The 18,591-nt window shown below is 43.9% G+C and overlaps 1 protein-coding gene across 9 annotated transcripts in view; it reads left to right on the top strand.

Annotated features, from left to right (window-relative positions):
* NTNG2 (netrin G2) overlaps nucleotides 1-18,591 on the top strand; it is a 127,683-nt gene that overhangs the window by 44,990 nt on the left and 64,102 nt on the right. For all 9 annotated transcript variants that reach the window (XM_081847067.1, XM_081847069.1, XM_081847070.1 and 6 more), the window contains exon 3: nucleotides 12,517-13,157. In XM_081847067.1, the coding sequence (XP_081703193.1) occupies nucleotides 12,517-13,157 (641 nt within the window). The remainder of the gene's footprint in view (nucleotides 1-12,516; nucleotides 13,158-18,591) is intronic.

Genomic DNA, 18,591 nt, shown 5'->3' with positions numbered 1-18,591 from the left:
TTTGTGCATAGCTTCTGGATAGGACCACTTATTTGTCTTTAGTTTTCCACTTCCAACAGAAGCCAATTGCAGAGTTTCAGGGGAAATTTATAAACGTACTCACACTGAAAATAGGTAATGAATTTGGCCATGATTTGTGGGAAGAATTGTACAGAGCCCTCATTTTTAGTGGTAGGAAAGCCGATGTTCATTTATACTGGAATGTGTGTGTTTCAGCCCTGCTGTTTGATAGTCTCTGTGCTCATGTTTTACCACTTAACCAGCTATTAGCAGTAATCACTCTAAATTAATTATGGCTGCTTCCTTTCCCTAAATCTGTGAGTGGAGCGAAAATTAATTGCCAGCGAATATCTCCAGTTCAATGGGAATTCCATCCTGATCTCTTTCAGGTTATCAATTTGTGCCCTGGAGCATGAAATTTAATTACCTACAGATGTTATTTTTGGTTCCTGAAATCATCTTGCCCTTTCTCAAACTCAACAACATAGTTTGACTCAGAAAGCAAAAAAGCACTGTGATATTTTATTTTATTTTTTATTTGAAGAACATTCTATTTTGTGGTTGGATGAAACATTCCACCTCAAGCATGCCCTATAAAGCAGTGATAGATAACCTCAGGGCCAGAGGACCAAATGCAGCCCTCCTCCATGCCTCTATGTCTGGATCTCCAGACACTCCTCAGTGCAGGTCATGTCCTTAACCAGCTGTGTTGTGGTTTGCCCCATGGGTGTATTGTCCCCCTGGATGGAATGTGTCCTTGAACTGTGATAATGCATCTTGCTTGCCTGGATAGAACATGGAGAAATGTTGTAGCATCTCATGGGCCTGGGTAGGGTATTCCATGTGTGAGAAAGGCTTGCAATGGAAAGCAGGAGGTTTCAAGAGAACCTCAAAAGCTGTATTACAACAGCAATGAATTATGTGTGCATTAAAACACAGAGAGAGAGAGACATGGGAGGGGGGTATGCTTAAAGGCTACCAGAAAAGGCCAGGTGGAATTATCAGGGGGCGGAATTCCACAAGTGTGGAGTCACCACTTTAAAGATCCTGTCCTTGGTGCTCACCAGCCTGATCAATGTTTTTGGCAGGCCAGAAAGGGCCCCTGGACCAATCATGGGGCTCAGACATGCTGGCATAGAGCCAGCAACTCTTGAAACAATTTGGTTCTAGACCATCCAGTGCTTCAAAAGTTAGTATTAGCACTTTTAAATCGAGCCCTTTTTTAATATTTTTTGAATTTTATAACAATTAATGATACAAATCTCATTCATCATGTTATTTACAATTATTCTCCCTCCCCTCCTCTGGACTTCCCTCAACACCTCCTCTGCTGAGTTATTTAGTTTTATTTATCGTATCCTGCTTTTCCTACACAAAAATAAAATCCCTTATCATTTCTCTAAACTATCTGTTACTCAAATGAAGTTGTGAAAGTTTATTTATAGTGAATCCAGTCCATTCTGTTGTTTCTGCAAATAAACTGTAAATGGTTCCCAGACTCTTTTGGAGTCCTTTTTGTCCTTCTCTCTTAGTTTGTCTGCTAGCTTAGCCAATTCTGCATAGTTCATCAGCTTTTCTTGGCATTGTTCCTTTGATGGTATTTCTTCCGTCTTCCAATATTGTGCAATCAAGATTCTTGCCGCTGTTGTAGCATACATAAATAATGTCCATTTTTCTTTTGGTAGCTCTTGATTTGAGATACCTAACAAAAAGGCTTCAGGGTGTTTGACAAAATTCATTTTAAACATTTTTTTTTTCAATTCATCGTATATCATTTCCAAATATTTTTTTAATGCATTTGCATTCCCACCACATATGATAAAATGTTCCTTCCTTTTCCTTACATCTCCAATATCTGTTATTTTGTTATCTTCTTTGCCATTAAATCGAGACCTTTTAAACAGATGGGTAACCAACTCAACCAGGGTAACCAACTCAACCAGTCCCCCCTCAACCAGGGAACTGAGCCCATTTGGCCACTGCCCCATATTTGGGGGGTAGGGGCTGGGCCCCCCAATGTCCCAAAAGTGCAGAAGCAAAATACAGAGCCAACTGCAGGGCTGCTCCAGTGGCTGGCTCCTTCTCCTTCTCCTGCCCCAGCGTGGATGTAGGGTTGAAACAGCCTCCTGCTGGTAGCACTCCCAGGTGGAGGAGCCGCCACAGGCCATTGAAGATGCACAGCTGCCATATTTGGCTCTGCCCCCAGGCAACTCCTCCCAAGGTGCTGATGTCATGCGCATAACATTGGGGTGTTAGGACATCATGCATGTGATGTCAGGACACTGGGACATCACACTTCCAACATTGACACCCCCTAAACCTCCCTCGTGAGCTGGCACCTCTGAACTCAATTGATTCAAAATTAATATAATAGGTTCAAACTCTACAGCCCTCAAAAGGACTAAATTTTACGGCAGCTTAAATTTCCAGACCATCTTTAAAGGCACTGCAGTTGCCTAGTCTGGATGCGACTGATGTATAAGTGCCTGAGGACAATTGACATTATTCTTCATTGGTCCACAAAGCCACATATACAATAAAACCCACTGCCAGATTCTGGTAAGCAGAATCCTAGGATTAGTCTGGAGAATTTGGCTAAACGTAAAGAACAGAAATAGGAAAGCTCAGTGCAGAGGAATGATAATTCTAGCCCTCTTTGTGTATGCATGTCTATGCTTTAAAACCAGGGTAGAGAACTCCTCAGCTTGTGGGCCTAATCTGGGCCTTCCTTGTGGTCCACTAAGACCCACAGCAATTTTGGTAGGCAGAAAAAAATTAAAAAATACTATCTGCAACACCAGATAGTATAGAAGTTTAAACCTCTACACCCAGCCCAGTGCCATGATGGGGATTCAAATGAGCAATGACCATTCAACATCTTGACCTGAATCTCCATCACAGCACTAGGCTGAGCACAACAGATGCTTGCAAAAAGCAGGTTTCTTTCCTCTTCCCATCAGCTGATCGTGGGAGAGATGGGGGAGAAAGATGCTGTCTTTTGTAGCATCAGATTCACAAGGGAATTCTCCATTGCAAATTGCACGTTTCTCCCCCTCCCCCTCCCCCCGCTGCCCCATCAGTTGATGGGCAGGACAGAGAGGCACTTTGCTGATCCTATGCTTGGTGGTTGGAGCATAGGGCTGGCAAAGTGCCTCTCTGTCCTGCCCATCAACTCTCTGTCCTGCCCAATACCTGACAGCACAAGGGATTATGACAGCTGGGCAAAAAAAAAACCCCACTTGGTAGTTATGTGATATCATAATGACACCAAGTGATTGACAGGTGGATTGTGCCACCCACCCGTCAAAGTGAGGATGGAACCAGATGAAGAGCAGGCCAAGAAAGGTTAATAAATAAAAAAGGTCCCTGCCCCATTCTGCAATCAGCCGAAAGCTGCAATGGATATTTTAACGCCTCTCTGTATGTCTTTCACCTGTGTCCTGGGTGTGGTGTGTTTATGCATGCCTGTAGTCCCTTCGAAGCTTGTCCAAAGGTGAATGTGGGCCTCAGGCTGGAAAAAAAAAGTGAGCCAGCCGTGCTTTAAAGCAACACCAACACCCAGCTGCTTAAAAGTAAAAAAAGCAAATCCTCACAAAATTTACTCTGGTAAGCAGCATTCCTTACAAATAGAATTTCAGGCTCTTGCTGTGCACAGGAGTTGCTGCATGCAGGAGAGACGAGGAATGCAGAGTGCTTGGATTGGTTGTAGGGCTTATTTATTCTGGCTGCTGTTTATTAAAACCTTTCCCCAGCAGGAGCAGGCGCGGTAAATACACAGGCTGATTCATTAGTGCTCCTGACCATCTGCTCCTCAGAGCTGGGGCTGAGCTTTTGACTCCACAAGTTGGGTCAGAAGGAGGGGGTAGGGGGGCGGTCTGTGGCATCAAGGTTAGAGATTTACACATCTCCCACGTCTGTTGGGTGTCGGACTCTGACATGACGGACAGATTTATTTGAGGCATGGGGTGGGGGGTGGGAATAAAGAAGCTGCAGAGGACCCACCATTTTCACCAGAGTGTGTGAGGCATCAAGTGGCATATGCATGCTGCTGCTTCTCACTTTCCTGTCTCCCTCCCCCTCGTCTCATAAAGTACCATTGTTTCAGACACAAGCAAATTATTGTTGACATGGTTCCTTCCTGTGACATCTTGCAGGATCTGGAGGAAATTCTATCCTAACTTAAGCGCTTTGCTGCTGTCCTCAGCAAAATGGGAACTTTGTAAACTAATCGGGTAATCTTTAAGCCAGAGGCCAGCAGCAGTGTCTTAGGACACCAAGCTGGTACATAAGGAGCTCTCAAGGGTGTGACAAGGTCCTTAAGACTCCCAATGTCCATGGGAGGGGGGGGGCACTGATAAAGACTCCCATCTGAGACAGGGGATCAGTTCAAAGCCAGGGGCTCATAAGGACAATGCCAGGCTCCCATAGCCTGCAGGTGGATTGCCCTCTGAATTAGGAGTGTGAGTGGTCCACAAACTGTGCAGAGAATCAGAGAGATATCTTTGTTCCTGTCATCACCCATTGACACAGACTTAGCAGGATCAACACCAAAGAAGCAGCCAGAGCTCTGCAGCAGGTGTCCCTTCGAGAAAGAAGTTCCTGTTTCAGGAGCTGCCTGCTTATCACCCCTGCTCCTAAGTAAAGTGATCCAATAGGCTAGAGGTTTTTTGCAGGTGGGTTGTGTAATATGACATTGGCGCAATAATTAACGGCGCATTAATGGTGGATTTCTATGGCACCGTCCACACATAATTCTGCTTCATTAGTTGTTGTGCGATGCTTGCCCCCTCTGTGATGCTGGGGGGGTGGCTCTTGCACTGAAGCACAACAAAAGCAGGACACATACAGAAAATCCCAGAACCTCCTTTGGAAGGAAAAGGATTTTAGCACGGAGCTATGTGACATGCACCGTGGAAATGAATTAGTATGTCCACCCTGAATCTTCAGTAGATACAAACAGATTTGAAAATGGAATAATTCTTGACCAACCCAAATATTGCCCCTGTATGGCAAATACTGTTGTAGAGACTAGACAGGGAGACTTTGTTCATTGTTGGCTTACAGAAACTCAGTGCAAACTGCCACATAAGGTTTGGTCACTGAGATTTGCTCACATCCCCATACTAGGGATGGATGAATTTGTCCATTTTGGTTTCTCATATTTCTAGTCTTCAGTAGGCTACATTTCTGCATAGGTATAGATATCTTCACAAAAATGCATCAGCTTTTTAATGCACATTTCTCTTAATATAAGCATTTTCATTTGCAAGCCATTTTATTTTATTTTTGCAAGCCATTTCTCCTACCAGAATGCATTTTTGTATGCTATTATCACTGAAAGTGTGCGTTTTATGCACACTTCCCCTAATAATACAGAGTTTTGTCTTTATTTGGGGGGGGGGGTTGGAGAAGTGCATTTGAAAATTTGGGGACAGGTTAGTTTTGAAGGAGGGTAGCGGTGTTTTGCTTTGGATGGCACTTCCTAGTGAGGGTAGTTCTGCTAGCTAAACCACTTTAAGCTTCTCATGCAAGCACCACTGGATTCGAATCTGCTTTTGCCTGGGAAAAGCTCACCCAGATTCTACTGAGTATGATTAGAGTTCCTATATTATTAAGGAATTTGGAAAATAATGAAAACATAATCATTGTATTTCAGTAGGTTTAGGCTGCTTTCACACCATACATTTAAAGCACTATTCTTGGAGCTGGAGTTTGTTAAAGATGCTAAGAATTGTTACAAGGCCCCTGGTTCCTCTCCCAGAGCTACAATTTTCAGAGTGATGTAACAGTCAAGACCAGAGTTCAAATCCCCCCTCAGTCATGAACCTCACAGGGTGAACTTGGGCCTGTCACTGCCTCCATACCTAACCCATCTCACAGGGTTGTTGTGAGGATAAAATGGGGAGAAACAGGAGAAACATACATGTCAACTTGAGCCAGTGTGGTGTAGTGGTTAAGAGCAGTGGACTCGTAATCTGGTGAACCGGGTTTGCTTCCCTGCTCCTCCTCATGCAGCTGCTGGGTGACCTTGGGCTAATCACACTCAGCCTCACTCACCTCACAGAGTGTTTGTTGTAGAGGAGAAAGGGAAAGGAGACTGTTAGCCGCTTTGAGACTCCTTAGGGTAGTGATAAAGTGGGATATCAAATCCAAACTCCTTCTCCTCCTCCTCCTCCTCCTCCTTGGAGGAAAGGTTGTATAGAAACGTAGTTAATACTACTACTACTACTACTACTACTAATAATAATAATAATAATGTATTCCTATGTGTGTGAGTGTGCTTGTGTGTATGTAGAAACATTATTTCATGTGGATTTTCAGACTCACATCAGAAGAACCCTACTGAATCAGGTCAAAGGGGGCTCATCTGATCCAACTTTCTGTTCTCATACTAGTCAACTAGATGCCCCAGTGGGAAGCCTGCAAACAGGACTAAAGCACAACACCCTTGTGATTTCCAGCAGCAGTATTCAGAGGCTTAGGGCCTCCAACACTGAAGGTGTAACATAGCCTGCATAGCTAGTAGCAGCCACTTATAGCCTTATCCGTGAATTTTTGTCTAAACCCTATTTTAAAAGCAGGGCAAGCAAACTCTTCCGCATGACATCTTATTCTGTGTACAACACGTGGGGGCTGGCAGTTAGTACTGACTCTAGAGTTGCTTCCAGATGACGCGGCACAGGATTTCAAGTGGCAGGGCTGCTGACTCAGTGGGCAGGAGCACCTGCAAGCCATACGCCATCCCTGTGCCCTTCACTGCCAATCCAAACAGCAAGCCTGACTCTAACAGGATCAGAACAGATGGCACCGTCCAAAACAGTTGCTGCAGCTCGAACACCCCTGCAATAGTCTCTGCTCTTCCTAAATTCCCCTCCCCTCTTCTGATTGAGTTCTCCAGAGCTAAATCTGTCATGGATAAGGATACAGTTTGAATGCAGCCTGTTTGTTTTTGTTTATTATTTATGGTGAAGATTTATGCCCCGGCCTTTCAACTGCAGCTGCTCTTTCTCTGGTCAATGGAGAGGGCCAGACTGATCTCCCCCTTGCTGCAATTCTCCTCTGGAGAGCTAGGGGGTGCTGCCTTCCCATGACCCTTGGTCCTATGGCCAGTGGCTGAGACCTCAGTATGCTGCCCTTCAACTGTACAGTCACAGGGCAACAGGCAGTCTGAACTGAACGTTATTTCTGGCGAGGAGAAAGGGAAAACGGCTGCCATTTTAATTTCCCCCAAATGCACCCAGCGTAGCATATATTCTGGGCAGTGTGGAAAATATTAATGGTAGCTACTGAACTTAGTTCAGGAAGGGTGCAGAGACCATATTCTGCTTGGAGTGCTGGCCCTTGGCAATTTTTGCAGGTGCCAGGAATGGGCCTAGCTTGAGCTTTGGGCATGATCAAGGCTACCAGCTGAGCACTACCCAGCTATGGGAATTTTTTTGCTACATATTATACAATGAACAAAGGTGGTTTGGAAAGGGAGCTGGGATTCAGAAGAGTCATCTAAATGAGAAGAAAATGGATACATTTAGGATGTATTGAGCTGAACTCTAAGCAAGAGTAGGCCCATTGAAATGAATAAACCTAAGTTAGTCTTGTCCTTCAGTTTCAATAGGTTTACTCTGAATAGAACTAGCAGTGGACACAACACCCTGTGTCTGTGTCCTAAGATCAACTTACACTGGCTGGCAGCAGCTTTCCAGGGTTTCTGCCTGAGGTCTTTCCCAGCCCCTCCTAGCGATGCCAGGGAGTGAATTTTGGATCTCCTGCATACAGAGCTGGTACTCTATATCACCTTCTCCCGAATAACTCCACTACACGTTCAGGCACATTACTTTTTGTTTAGTGATTTAAATGACAGTACAGTGGTACCTCGGGTTAAGAACTTAATTCGTTCCAGAGGTCCGTTCTTAACCTGAAACTGTTCTTAACCTGAGGTACCACTTTAGCTAATGGGGCCTCCTGCTGCCACCGCGTCGCTGGTGCACGATTTCTGTTCTCATCCTGAAGCAAAGTTCTTAACCCAAGGTACTATTTCTGGGTTAGTGGAGTCTGTAACCTAAAGCGTCTGTAACCTGAAATGTCTGTAACTGTACCACTGTATTGACAGCATCCCCCCCCCAAGGCAAAACAGGAACACAGGGACCATAAAATAGAAGTAAACAGAAACAATTGGAATGTGTACAGTGCTTTAGATAAGTGTCCCTAGGAAAAGACATAATCTGACCCACTTTGAAGCCCATCTGTTTGTCTCCCATCTCAGGCAGTAACCCTTATAAATACTAATCTCTCGTTTTACCCCCTTTAGGAGGCCCTGGCATACATCTCTCTCTCTCTCTCTCTCTCTCTCTCTCTCTCTCTCTCTCTGTGTGTGTGTGTGTGTGTGTGTGTGTTTAAATGGGATTGGTATTGTTTATCATTTCATTCTGACAGTGATAATAAGCTGAGGGTTTGGGTGGGCATTTCTTAAAAGTTATCTTTGCAGCTTTTACTGTTTGCAGCAGATGTCTGCTTTATTTAAAATACTCAACAGCTTAGCCACTAATAGCATAATTTCACTTAAAATATATTATGGGAGAGAGAGAAGGTTGAGCTACAAAAAACTACGAATGTTGTGATCAGTGGGGTGAGGGGAGAATTTGCCTTTTCCATCAACAGCCCAATCCTAGTGGTCTAAGTGGAAGGTAAAACTTCGGTTGAATTTGAGGGTTGCAAAAACAGGTTTTGGCAGCAGAGTGAGTTTCATAAAGGGATAATATTGTTTAGCTTCATCCTTGTTGTTTTCACATCCCCACTGCAGTTGTTAGGGATATAAGATAATTTCTTTTGATCTGCATTTTAAAGCAGGCCAACTTAAGTCACAGTTCCTGGACTTATACGAGGATTGGAACACATTAATTCATTGGATCGCACACTTCTCTGGATTTTCTGAGGCACTTTTGGGCCTTGTTGTTTTTCTTAAAAAAATATAGATAAATAAGTGCCTTTTGCAGGAAAGTTGTGCACAAAAATGTTAATTTAGGGGGAATATATAAAACAGCACAGCCCCCAAAGAAAGGTTAGGGGGGATGCTTACAAAATGTTATTCAAGTGGGAAGTGTTCCTAAAATGCAAATATTAAGGGATAATCCACAAATTAAATGTGGATTTTTTAATGTTATTGCTACAAAAAATGTGCAGCAAATGGGGTCAGAATGGACTGATTAATTAATTAATATACCACTTGATGCCAAAATAAGCTTCTAAACAATTTTGGTTGTATGCACACATAACTGGCACAGAATGGAAACAGGGTGTAGAACAGACTCCCATGAGAGGTGGTGGACTCTCCTTCCTTGGAGGTTTTTAAGCAAAGGTTGGATGCCCACCTGTCATGGATGCTTTAGTTGAGATTCCTGCATTGCAGGGGGTTGGACTAGATGACCCTCAGGGAACCTTCCAACTCTAGAATTCTATGATTCTATGAATGGAAGAAGTTGAGGTTCCTAGCTGTTAACCATGATGGATAATGGATCTCCTATATATAAGAACATTATGTCACTGAAAAACAGATGCTGAGTGGGGGCAAGAAGATGAGACAGGGGAAGGCTCTTGTTTTATGCCCTGCTTCAGTGGAGGTTAATCCATGATGGCAAGTGGGGCACTGCAGCACCAACTCCAGTCTGCCTCAGCCAATCTCCACCTGCCTACCTCCTTGCAACCAGTGCAGGAGGTGGTAATGTCCGTCAACCTCCTCCTTCATCTCATTATTACAGTCATACTGCATATTACATTTGCTTCATGTTATGTTTTTTCAGGTTGCATCCCACAGTGACCTGGAAGTACCGGAAAGGGTTACTTCCGGGTTTCGCTGCTCATGCATGCGCAGAAGCGCTAAATCATGCTTCACACATGCACATAAGCGCCAAATTGTGCTGTGCACCTGCGCAGATACGGCACTTCAGTTTGCAGGCTTTTCAGGTTGCGAACGGGCCTCAGGAATGGATCCTGTTCGCAACCAGAGGTACCACTGTATTCCCTTAGTGGAATGCAGCAGGGAGGATAGAGTGTCCTAGTTGGCCACTGTAGAAACAAGATACTAGACTAGAACTTCTTATCTATTCTAGCAGATCTCCTCTTATGCCCAAGTAACTGTCATTAGTTTCAAGGATAAATCTTGGAGGGACCGGTCAGATGAGGATAAGCAGTGGGATAATTGCAAAGATCTGGAGGCTGGTGATCCTGGGAAGGAACTGTATCTGAACCCCATGAGACATCAGAAGTGTATGGCGGGTGGGGAGCGTAACAAGCAAGAAGTTTGATTACAGTGGTACCTCGGGTTAAGAACTTAATTCGTTCCGGAGGTCCGTTCTTAACCTGAAACTGTTCTTAACCTGAAGCACCACTTTAGCTAATGGGGCCCCTTCTGCCGCCGCGCAATTTCTGTTCTCATCCTGAAGCAAAGTTCTTAACTCGAGGTACTATTTCTGGAGTCTGTAACCTGAAGCATATGTAACCTGAAGCATATGTAACCTGAAGCATATGTAACCTGAAGCGTATGTAACCTGAGGTACCACTGTATAGGGAGGGACTCAGTGGGCTATCACTGGATCAACCCTTGCCAATGTGTGACATTTTAATGTATTCTTAATCTTTGTTGGAAGCCACCCAGAATGGCTGGGGAAACCCAGCCAGATGGGCAGGGTACAAATAAATTATTATTATTATTATTATTATTATTATTATTATTATTATTATTATCCAGCCCAAAGTTCCTGTTCCACCTATGCTGCTAGACTCTCCCCTACCATCAACTCTAGCTGACAAGCCTCCACGTACAGAGGGGCGTCAGACCCAGCCCATCAAAAGGAGTTCTCATTTGCTCGCCCATCCTACTTACTATGCTAAAGCCAAGCCCATCCAACTCCTACATCAGGGCAACCCAAGGGGCATGTCAACTGTTGGATCAATGACTTAACTCACTTAGCCATGCATTGCACTTACTGTACCTTTGACCTTTGTCTTGCTTATGTACTATAATGATTTGAGCATTAAAGCTTTGAGCAGAAACTGTAACCCAAGTTCAAGCTGTTCATTCAGTGGGAGCCAGAACAGTAGCAGCCCAACTAAAGTGGCTTGTACTTGGTGCTTGCACTACAACAAGGAGGCCTCTGCAGGCAGACCCTCTATATCCATGGAGAGGGACACCCACCAGATCCAAGGAGCCTTTTCTTCCCAGAAACTCCCATAGAATTCATTCATAGATATTATGGGTGATTTACCCCCCATGTCCAGAGGATGTTCTTCTGCAAATTCTGACATATCCTCCTGTTGGGTGATTTCCAATTAAATCATGCTTATGGTAAGTCCACACATAATGGGGTCCATTGATTTTGGTGGATCTATTCTGATTGCGACTTCTCTTGGGTTATCCCTTACACTTAGGTCAACTTCCATTTCAAAGGTCACAGAAGGGTTATTAGAGGAAAGGAATAACATCTCCAAAAGTACACAAAAATTCTAATGCAGGAGAAAGCTGGAGATGAAATGAAATAGTTCTGACTCGTTCCATGATGTAGGAAGGGATATACTGCATTGAGGTGACATTTCATGATGTATGGAGTCATGCATGACTCACATCATTTGTAAAACTCTTACCTTTCTTTCAAGTTTTGGCACAGTGTTGCTTCCTTAGAAGGATGATGTGAGGATGATGACGATGTGATTATTAAACAGTATTTGCTTCTTGTCCTTTTACAGCATTATGGAAGAGCTTGTAACTCATCACAGAGCATTAGAAGCATAGGAAGCTCCCTTATACTGAGTCAGACAATTTGTCCATCTAGCTCAGACTATTGCTGGCAGTACTTCTCCTAGGTTCCAGGCAGGAGACATTCCCAGCCTACCTGGGGATGCTGGGATTGAACCTGGGACTACCTGCTTGCTAAGTAGGTGTTGTGCTACTGAGCTACAGCCCTTCTACATGTTTGCATGCCAGAGGCCCAAAGTTCAATCCCTGGTGTCTCCAGTTAGAGTTATAAAAGGCCCTTGTCTGAAAACAATGACAATGATGACACTGAGCAAATTGGACCAATGTTTTTGCTTTCTTTAATGTAGCTTCCTAAGTTCCTATTCAGTTTAGAATAGTCATGATCAGTAGTATCCCTTCCAAAACTATCACGGTGACAATGTTCCAGTAAAAAGCCCTTTTGTATCTAATGATTTGGTTTTTAATGGCTGCCATCCTGCATCTCTGCAGCTGCATAGGAACATAGGAACCTGCCTTACACTGAGTCAGGCCACTGATACATCTAGCACAGTATTACCAACACTGACTGACATCACCTCTTCAGAGTTTGAGGCAGGGAGTCTCTTCTAGCCCTATCAAGAAAGGGATGCTGAGTGGATTGAATCTGGGACCTTCTGCATGCAAAGCAGATGCTCTATCACTGAGGCATGTCTCCATCCCAAATGAATCCCCTGTTAGTTCTTGCTCTTTGCCATCCCTTTCTTCTCTTGTTACTCTTGTTGTCCTTTCAGGAAAACCCATATATGTGTGATGAGTGTGATGCATCCAACCCTGACCTGGCCCATCCACCTAAGCTGATGTTTGACAAAGAAGACGAAGGCCTGGCGACATACTGGCAGAGTGTGACATGGAGCCGTTACCCAGAGCCTTTGCTGGCCAACATCACACTTTCTTGGAACAAGAGCATTGAGCTGACTGATGACATCATAGTGACTTTTGAGTATGGGCGTCCCACAATGATGATCCTGGAAAAGTCCTTGGACAATGGGAGGACTTGGCACCCATATCAATACTATGCAGATGATTGCAACGAAACCTTCGGCATGCAAGCACGGAGGGTCAGGAACCTCTCCACCACCAGCGCCAACAGGGTCATCTGCACAGATGAGTATTCCCGCTGGCCGGGCTCCAAGAAAGAGAAGAATGTACGCTTTGAAGTGAGGGACCGCTTTGCCATTTTTGCTGGGCCGGAACTCAAGAATATGGACAACCTTTACACCAGGCTAGAGAGTGCCAAAGGGCTGAAGGACTTCTTCACCATGACGGACTTGCGGCTGCGGCTGCTGAGGCCAGCGCTAGGAGGCACCTACGTGCAGCGGGAGAACTTGTTCAAGTACTTCTATGCTGTCTCCAACATTGAAGTCACGGGCAGGTAACAGGAGATCTATTTCCTTCCTTCCTTCCTTCCTTCCTTCCTTCCTTCCTTCCTTCCTTCCTTTTCCATACCTTTTCTTGGAGAGGAATAGTTGCTACTGAAGAATTTATTTAAAGTGGTACCTCTGTTTTACGAACTTAATTCGTTCTGGAGGTCCGTTCTTAACCTGAAACCGTTCTTAACCTGAGGTACCACTTTAGCTAATGGGGCCTCCCACTGTCGCCGGGCCGCCAGTGTGCGATTTCTGTTCTCATCCTGAGGTAAAGTTCTTAACCCAAGGTACTACTTCCGGGTTAGCGAAGTCTGTAACCTGAAGTGTTTGTAACCTGAGGTGTTTGTAACCTGAGGCACCACTGTATTTATTTATTACAGTGGTGCCTCGCAAGACGAAATTAATTCGTTCTGCGAGTCTCTTCGTCTTGCGGTTTTTTTTTGTCTTGCGAAGCACGGCTATTAGCGGCTTAGCGGATTAGCGCTATTAGCGGCTTAGCAGCTTAGAAAAAGGGGGGAAAGGAAAAAAACTCGCAAGAGCTCGCCCGACGTTTCGTCTTGCGAAGCAAGCCCATAGGGAAATTTGTCTTGCGAAGCACCTCAAAAGACGGAAAACCCTTTCGTCTAGCGAGTTTTTCGTCTTGCGAGGCATTCGTCTTGTGGGGCACCACTGTATTTATTTAACAAAATGCAGCACTCTAGTGTGCTTCAAAGAGCAATTTTCCAAACCACTATCTGAAGTGCCTCCCTACTCTGTTAAACAGCTTGCCTAGGCACTTGCTTCCCATGCTGCTTGCTCACCTGCCTGCTGGTCTCCCATCATGCTGAAGTTGCCATGGCCACCTATTGAACTTCAGCATGACAACAGCCTTACAATTTTATTAGACAAAAAGAAAACATTAATATTCCCATTAAAAAACAGGCATTTAGAAACATTCAAATGATAATTAAAATCAACAGTAACTAAGAAGAGATAAAATATATGTAATTTCTACATTTCTGGATAGGTTTGCCTAACAAAACTGGTTAGGCAATAAAAAATATTTTAAAATTTCATAATACAACAGTATAAAAGACAAAGTAATCTGAATGAGAACAAAAGCAGAAAAAGAGAAGGAAAACAAAATACAAAGTTCTTTCTCAGATCTTAACCCTTGTCTCACACAGAAAGGGTGGACTAGCTTACCTTTCCTCTTCCAGTTTTCCACCCTGGGAGATCTTCCCTTCCCTGCCTCTCACACAAGGCCCCAACCACATGTCACCTTCATGTATGTACAATCACAGTAGTGGTCCAAAGCAGAGGACACAGAGAGACAGACAGACAGACAGGAAAGAAGGAAAAGAAAAATAACAGAAGAATAAAAGAAAAACAGAAACAATCAATCAATCAATCAATCAATCAATAGGACATGATTTTCTGTCTGTCAATTACATCCCCCCCAAAATTATTCAAAGTATTCACTCTTAGGATGACATCCTTCACTAAGCAATATTGTCACTTAACAACAATGTTTTAAGCGGGTGCTAAAAAGAAGAAGGCATCAACAGGCAGGGAGTTCCAACGTGTAGGTGCTGCGCACTAAGAGATCGATTGCTTACAGGTGCAGAATGAGTGTTAGGTGGCAAATGCAATTTAGTTTCATTAATTAAACAATTAATTATGGCATAAGCTTCTGTAAGCTACTGTCTACAGATCCGCAGAGTGTTATCCTAAGTTAGCAGAAATATATGCACATGGGGGTAGCTTGAAACAAAATGCAAGAAACTGGTCTGTGACAGTGATGCTGCAAAATAAGCATAGTAACAATGGACAGATTCTGTTTACTTTAATTTCTCTCAGTTTCTCGTTTATTCCAGTTTTAAGTTCAGCTTCCCACATTTCTGCATCTGTTTGCTACCCCCACCCCGCAAATTCCTCATGAAAATTTGTCAACATTTTAGAGCACATTTCTCCTAATATATACCTTTGTGAATGCGGTTTTTCCTAATGTAAATTAATACTAATTCCCCCTAATATCACACATTTCCCACTTTTTATGCACACGTTTTTTTAACGCATTATTTATTTGGAGAGCTGCATCATAGAATTCAGAGCAGTGTAATTGTCAAAGGAGAGCTGTGTTTGGGCTTGTGGACTGTTTTAGGAAGTGTGAATTAGATAGGTTTACATTAAAATGCCAACTGTATGGAATTTCTTTCCTACTCCTACTAAGGTTGATGACATCTTCAACAGAGAAACTCACAGTTGGAAGTGTGTGTGTGTGTGTGTGTGTGTGTGTGTGAGAGAGAGAGAGAGAGAGAGAGAGAGAGAGAGACTCTACACCACCTAGATGGTTTGGCAAAGGAGCTCGTTGGTTCCAGCAGGTTGCTCAATGGTAGAGCATATGCTTTGGAGACAGGAGCCCCCAGATTCAATCCCCAGCATCTCCAGATAGGACTGGGATATCCCTGCTTGAAACTCTGGAGAAGTGCTGCCAGTCAGTGTGGACAGTATTGAGCTGGATGGACCAATGGGTCTGACTCAGTATAAAACAGCATCTTAGTTTCTTAACTTTGGAGAAGGGTTGTAGCTCACTGTTAGAGCCCCTGTTTTACATTCAGAAGGTTCCAAGTTAAGTCTTCAGAGCTAGATGGACTACTGGTCCATCTTATATTATTATCCATCTTATATTATTATAAGAACTACTAAATTATTACTCTGACAACATCTGTAGGGTCACAGGTTCCCCTTGGCTGATTGACACCACAAGACTTTCCTTCCCTACACTTGAGACAAGTGAAAGCTGTGTTTATTGTTTAAGAAGGGTGGTTTAGAAAGATCATCATCCAGTTAAGCTCTTACTGTATGTTTCTTTTCCAGAGCCTTTCCTCTTCCTCTTCCTCTTCCTCTTCCTCTTCCTCTTCCTCTTCCTCTTCCTCTTCCTCTTCCTCTTCCTCTTCCTCCTCTCCGCTAGTGTGGCAGAGCACACACACCCCATCAAGCCCTACACAGCTATTCTTTAGGCATGCAGATGGAGGCTGCTCTGACAGGAGACAATTACAGAATTAAATTACTGTCCCAGGAGAGATGGTTTCATTTGGAACTCTGTGTTTTTTGTGCTCTAGATTGGGATGCAAAGTCAGAATCTCCCCATGAAAGTCAAGTTATGGCATCATCATCATCATATTTATTCCATTGGGTAAATGTATATAAAATGTAATTTGTAGGAGCCAACCTAAAGGGGCTTTTCCTTTCCTGACATCAAACCCACCCAACCCCAGCTACTGCAGACTTTTTCCTACAAGTATAGAACATCAGACATGTGCAACCTTCTCAACATAGTTCCAGTTACAGATAGGTAGCCGTGTTGGTCTGCCATAGTCAAAACAAAACAAATTCCTTCCAGTAGCACCTTGACTTAGTTGGTCTTTAAGGTGCTACTGGAAGGAATTTGTTTTGTTTCTTCTCAACATATTCTAACATGAATGCACTCCCCATGTTTTGTAGGAGCATAAGAAGCTGCCTTATAACAGTGAGTCAGACCACTTGTCCTTCTAGCTCAGTATTGTCTACACTGACTGGCAGCAGTTTTCCAGGATTCCAGGTGGGGGGGGGGTCTTTCCTAGACCTACCAGGAAATGTCAGGAATTGAACCTAGTGCCTCCTGCATGCAAGACAGATGATCTGTCACTGAGCTACTTAGCAACCTTCATTTACATAGGAGGCAGGGAAGGTGAAGACCCCATCTGTGCTGTGAAGAGATTGAGGTGTGACGCTTCTGAATCAGCTCTGATTTCCGACCATTAAAGCATTTATATGTGATTCAGTTTGTAGGGAGATGGTTGAGACAAGCAATATGTGACCTCTCTGTGTACCTTGGGCCAAGCAACCTTCAGCCCTCTAGTTCATGCTACTCAAAGTGCTGGTCCATGGACCTCTGGTGGTCTGCAAGCCATTGGCTGCCCATCTGTGGCGACTCCACCACTGCCTGGGTTGGGTGGGACACTTAAGAGATCAAATATGGTGACAGACCCTAACACATTGTGGAATAAAATTGCTGGGCCACTATATAATTTGAGAAGCACTGCTTTAGTTGTTGTTCTGCAGCTCCCGTCATCCCTGAGCACTGGCTATGCTGACTGGGAGCTGATAACAGTTGGAGTCTAACATCATCTGGAGGGCCACAGGTCCCCCCATCCCTGCTGTGAGAGATATTGAGTGAGTCAGTGGCCTTTCATCTTTTCTTTTGAAGAGTTAGTAGTGAAACATATTTCTTTAATGGGCACCAGTGGCCAGAAGTTGCTTGCTTAAATAAGTATATGAGCATCAATGGCTAGAAGATGCTTGCTTAAACAAGCATTGATGACTCTTGTTGGTTGGTAGCTATTTTAATGGGTGCACCTGACCTACTTGAGGAAAAACAGTTTGGCAGGTGCAGTGTAGCCAGCAAAGGAGATGGAAGTCTTGAGCTCTGCACCTAGCTGGAGAAAAGGAGTATTGAGAATGCTCAATGGGCATGTTGTTTGCTTCTGTGGGGAAATGATGCATACTTGATAGACTACCATGGCCTCCAAAGGTCTTCTTGCCTCTCCAGCATGCAGGGTTTTGGTCTGCTTTTCTTCATCTTTTGGAAACAGAGACCCAAGGGACCATGTAAAATACAGTATACTACTTTGAAAGTCCAGTTTTTAAAAAGGAACTAGTTCCAGTTAAAGTTTGAACTTTTACAAAACAAATTAGTTCAGTCCATGTTCATCAAACTATTTTCTCGTTCGTAAAAGGTTCATCCTTGGCAAAAGAATTAATAAGTAAAAATAAACATTCATAATGTTGCAAACTGCTGTGCTGAAATACAGGGTCCAAAAGTAAATCAGCAACCACACACAAGTAATAAGATGTCTGACAGATCAACGGGGAAACTTTCCCCATAATTGTATTTCCATACTGGAAAAGGCTTAGGTAAAAGTAAAGCAACCCCTGACCATTAGGTCCAGTCGTGGCCGACTGGGGTTGCGGTGCTCATCTCGCTTTATTGGCCGAGGGAGCCGGCGTATAGCTTCCGGGTCATGTGACCCGCATGACTAAGCCGCTTCTGGCAAACCAGAGCAGCACACTACTTCCTCTACTTCCCCCAAATCCCAAAATGGTTGTGGAGGGGAGGGCCATGTGGTTGGAGATCAGAACATATCCATTTCACCATGTGGTTACAAGTGCCATTCTGTGATTGCCTGCCACATAACACCTAGGTGTTTTAACCTATCGTATGAAATGCTGTGCTGGTAGGAACAAGTCACTAATCAAATTCAATCCACTCAACAGTGCTGGTACCAGTGTTGAAGACAGGCCTCAGAAAGGTCAAGAGAGATCATGCAATTTCTCTTTCCTAGTGCTGTCATGAGTCTCCATCTTGAAATGTTTCTTGAAATGCTAGGTTGGCTCCTGCCAACCTAGCAGTTCAAA

This window comes from Podarcis erhardii (genome assembly GCF_964252035.2).
Source record: "Podarcis erhardii genome assembly, chromosome: Z".
Classification (NCBI taxonomy): Eukaryota; Metazoa; Chordata; class Lepidosauria; order Squamata; family Lacertidae; genus Podarcis; species Podarcis erhardii.
This window is presented reverse-complemented; position numbering and strand designations above follow the sequence as displayed.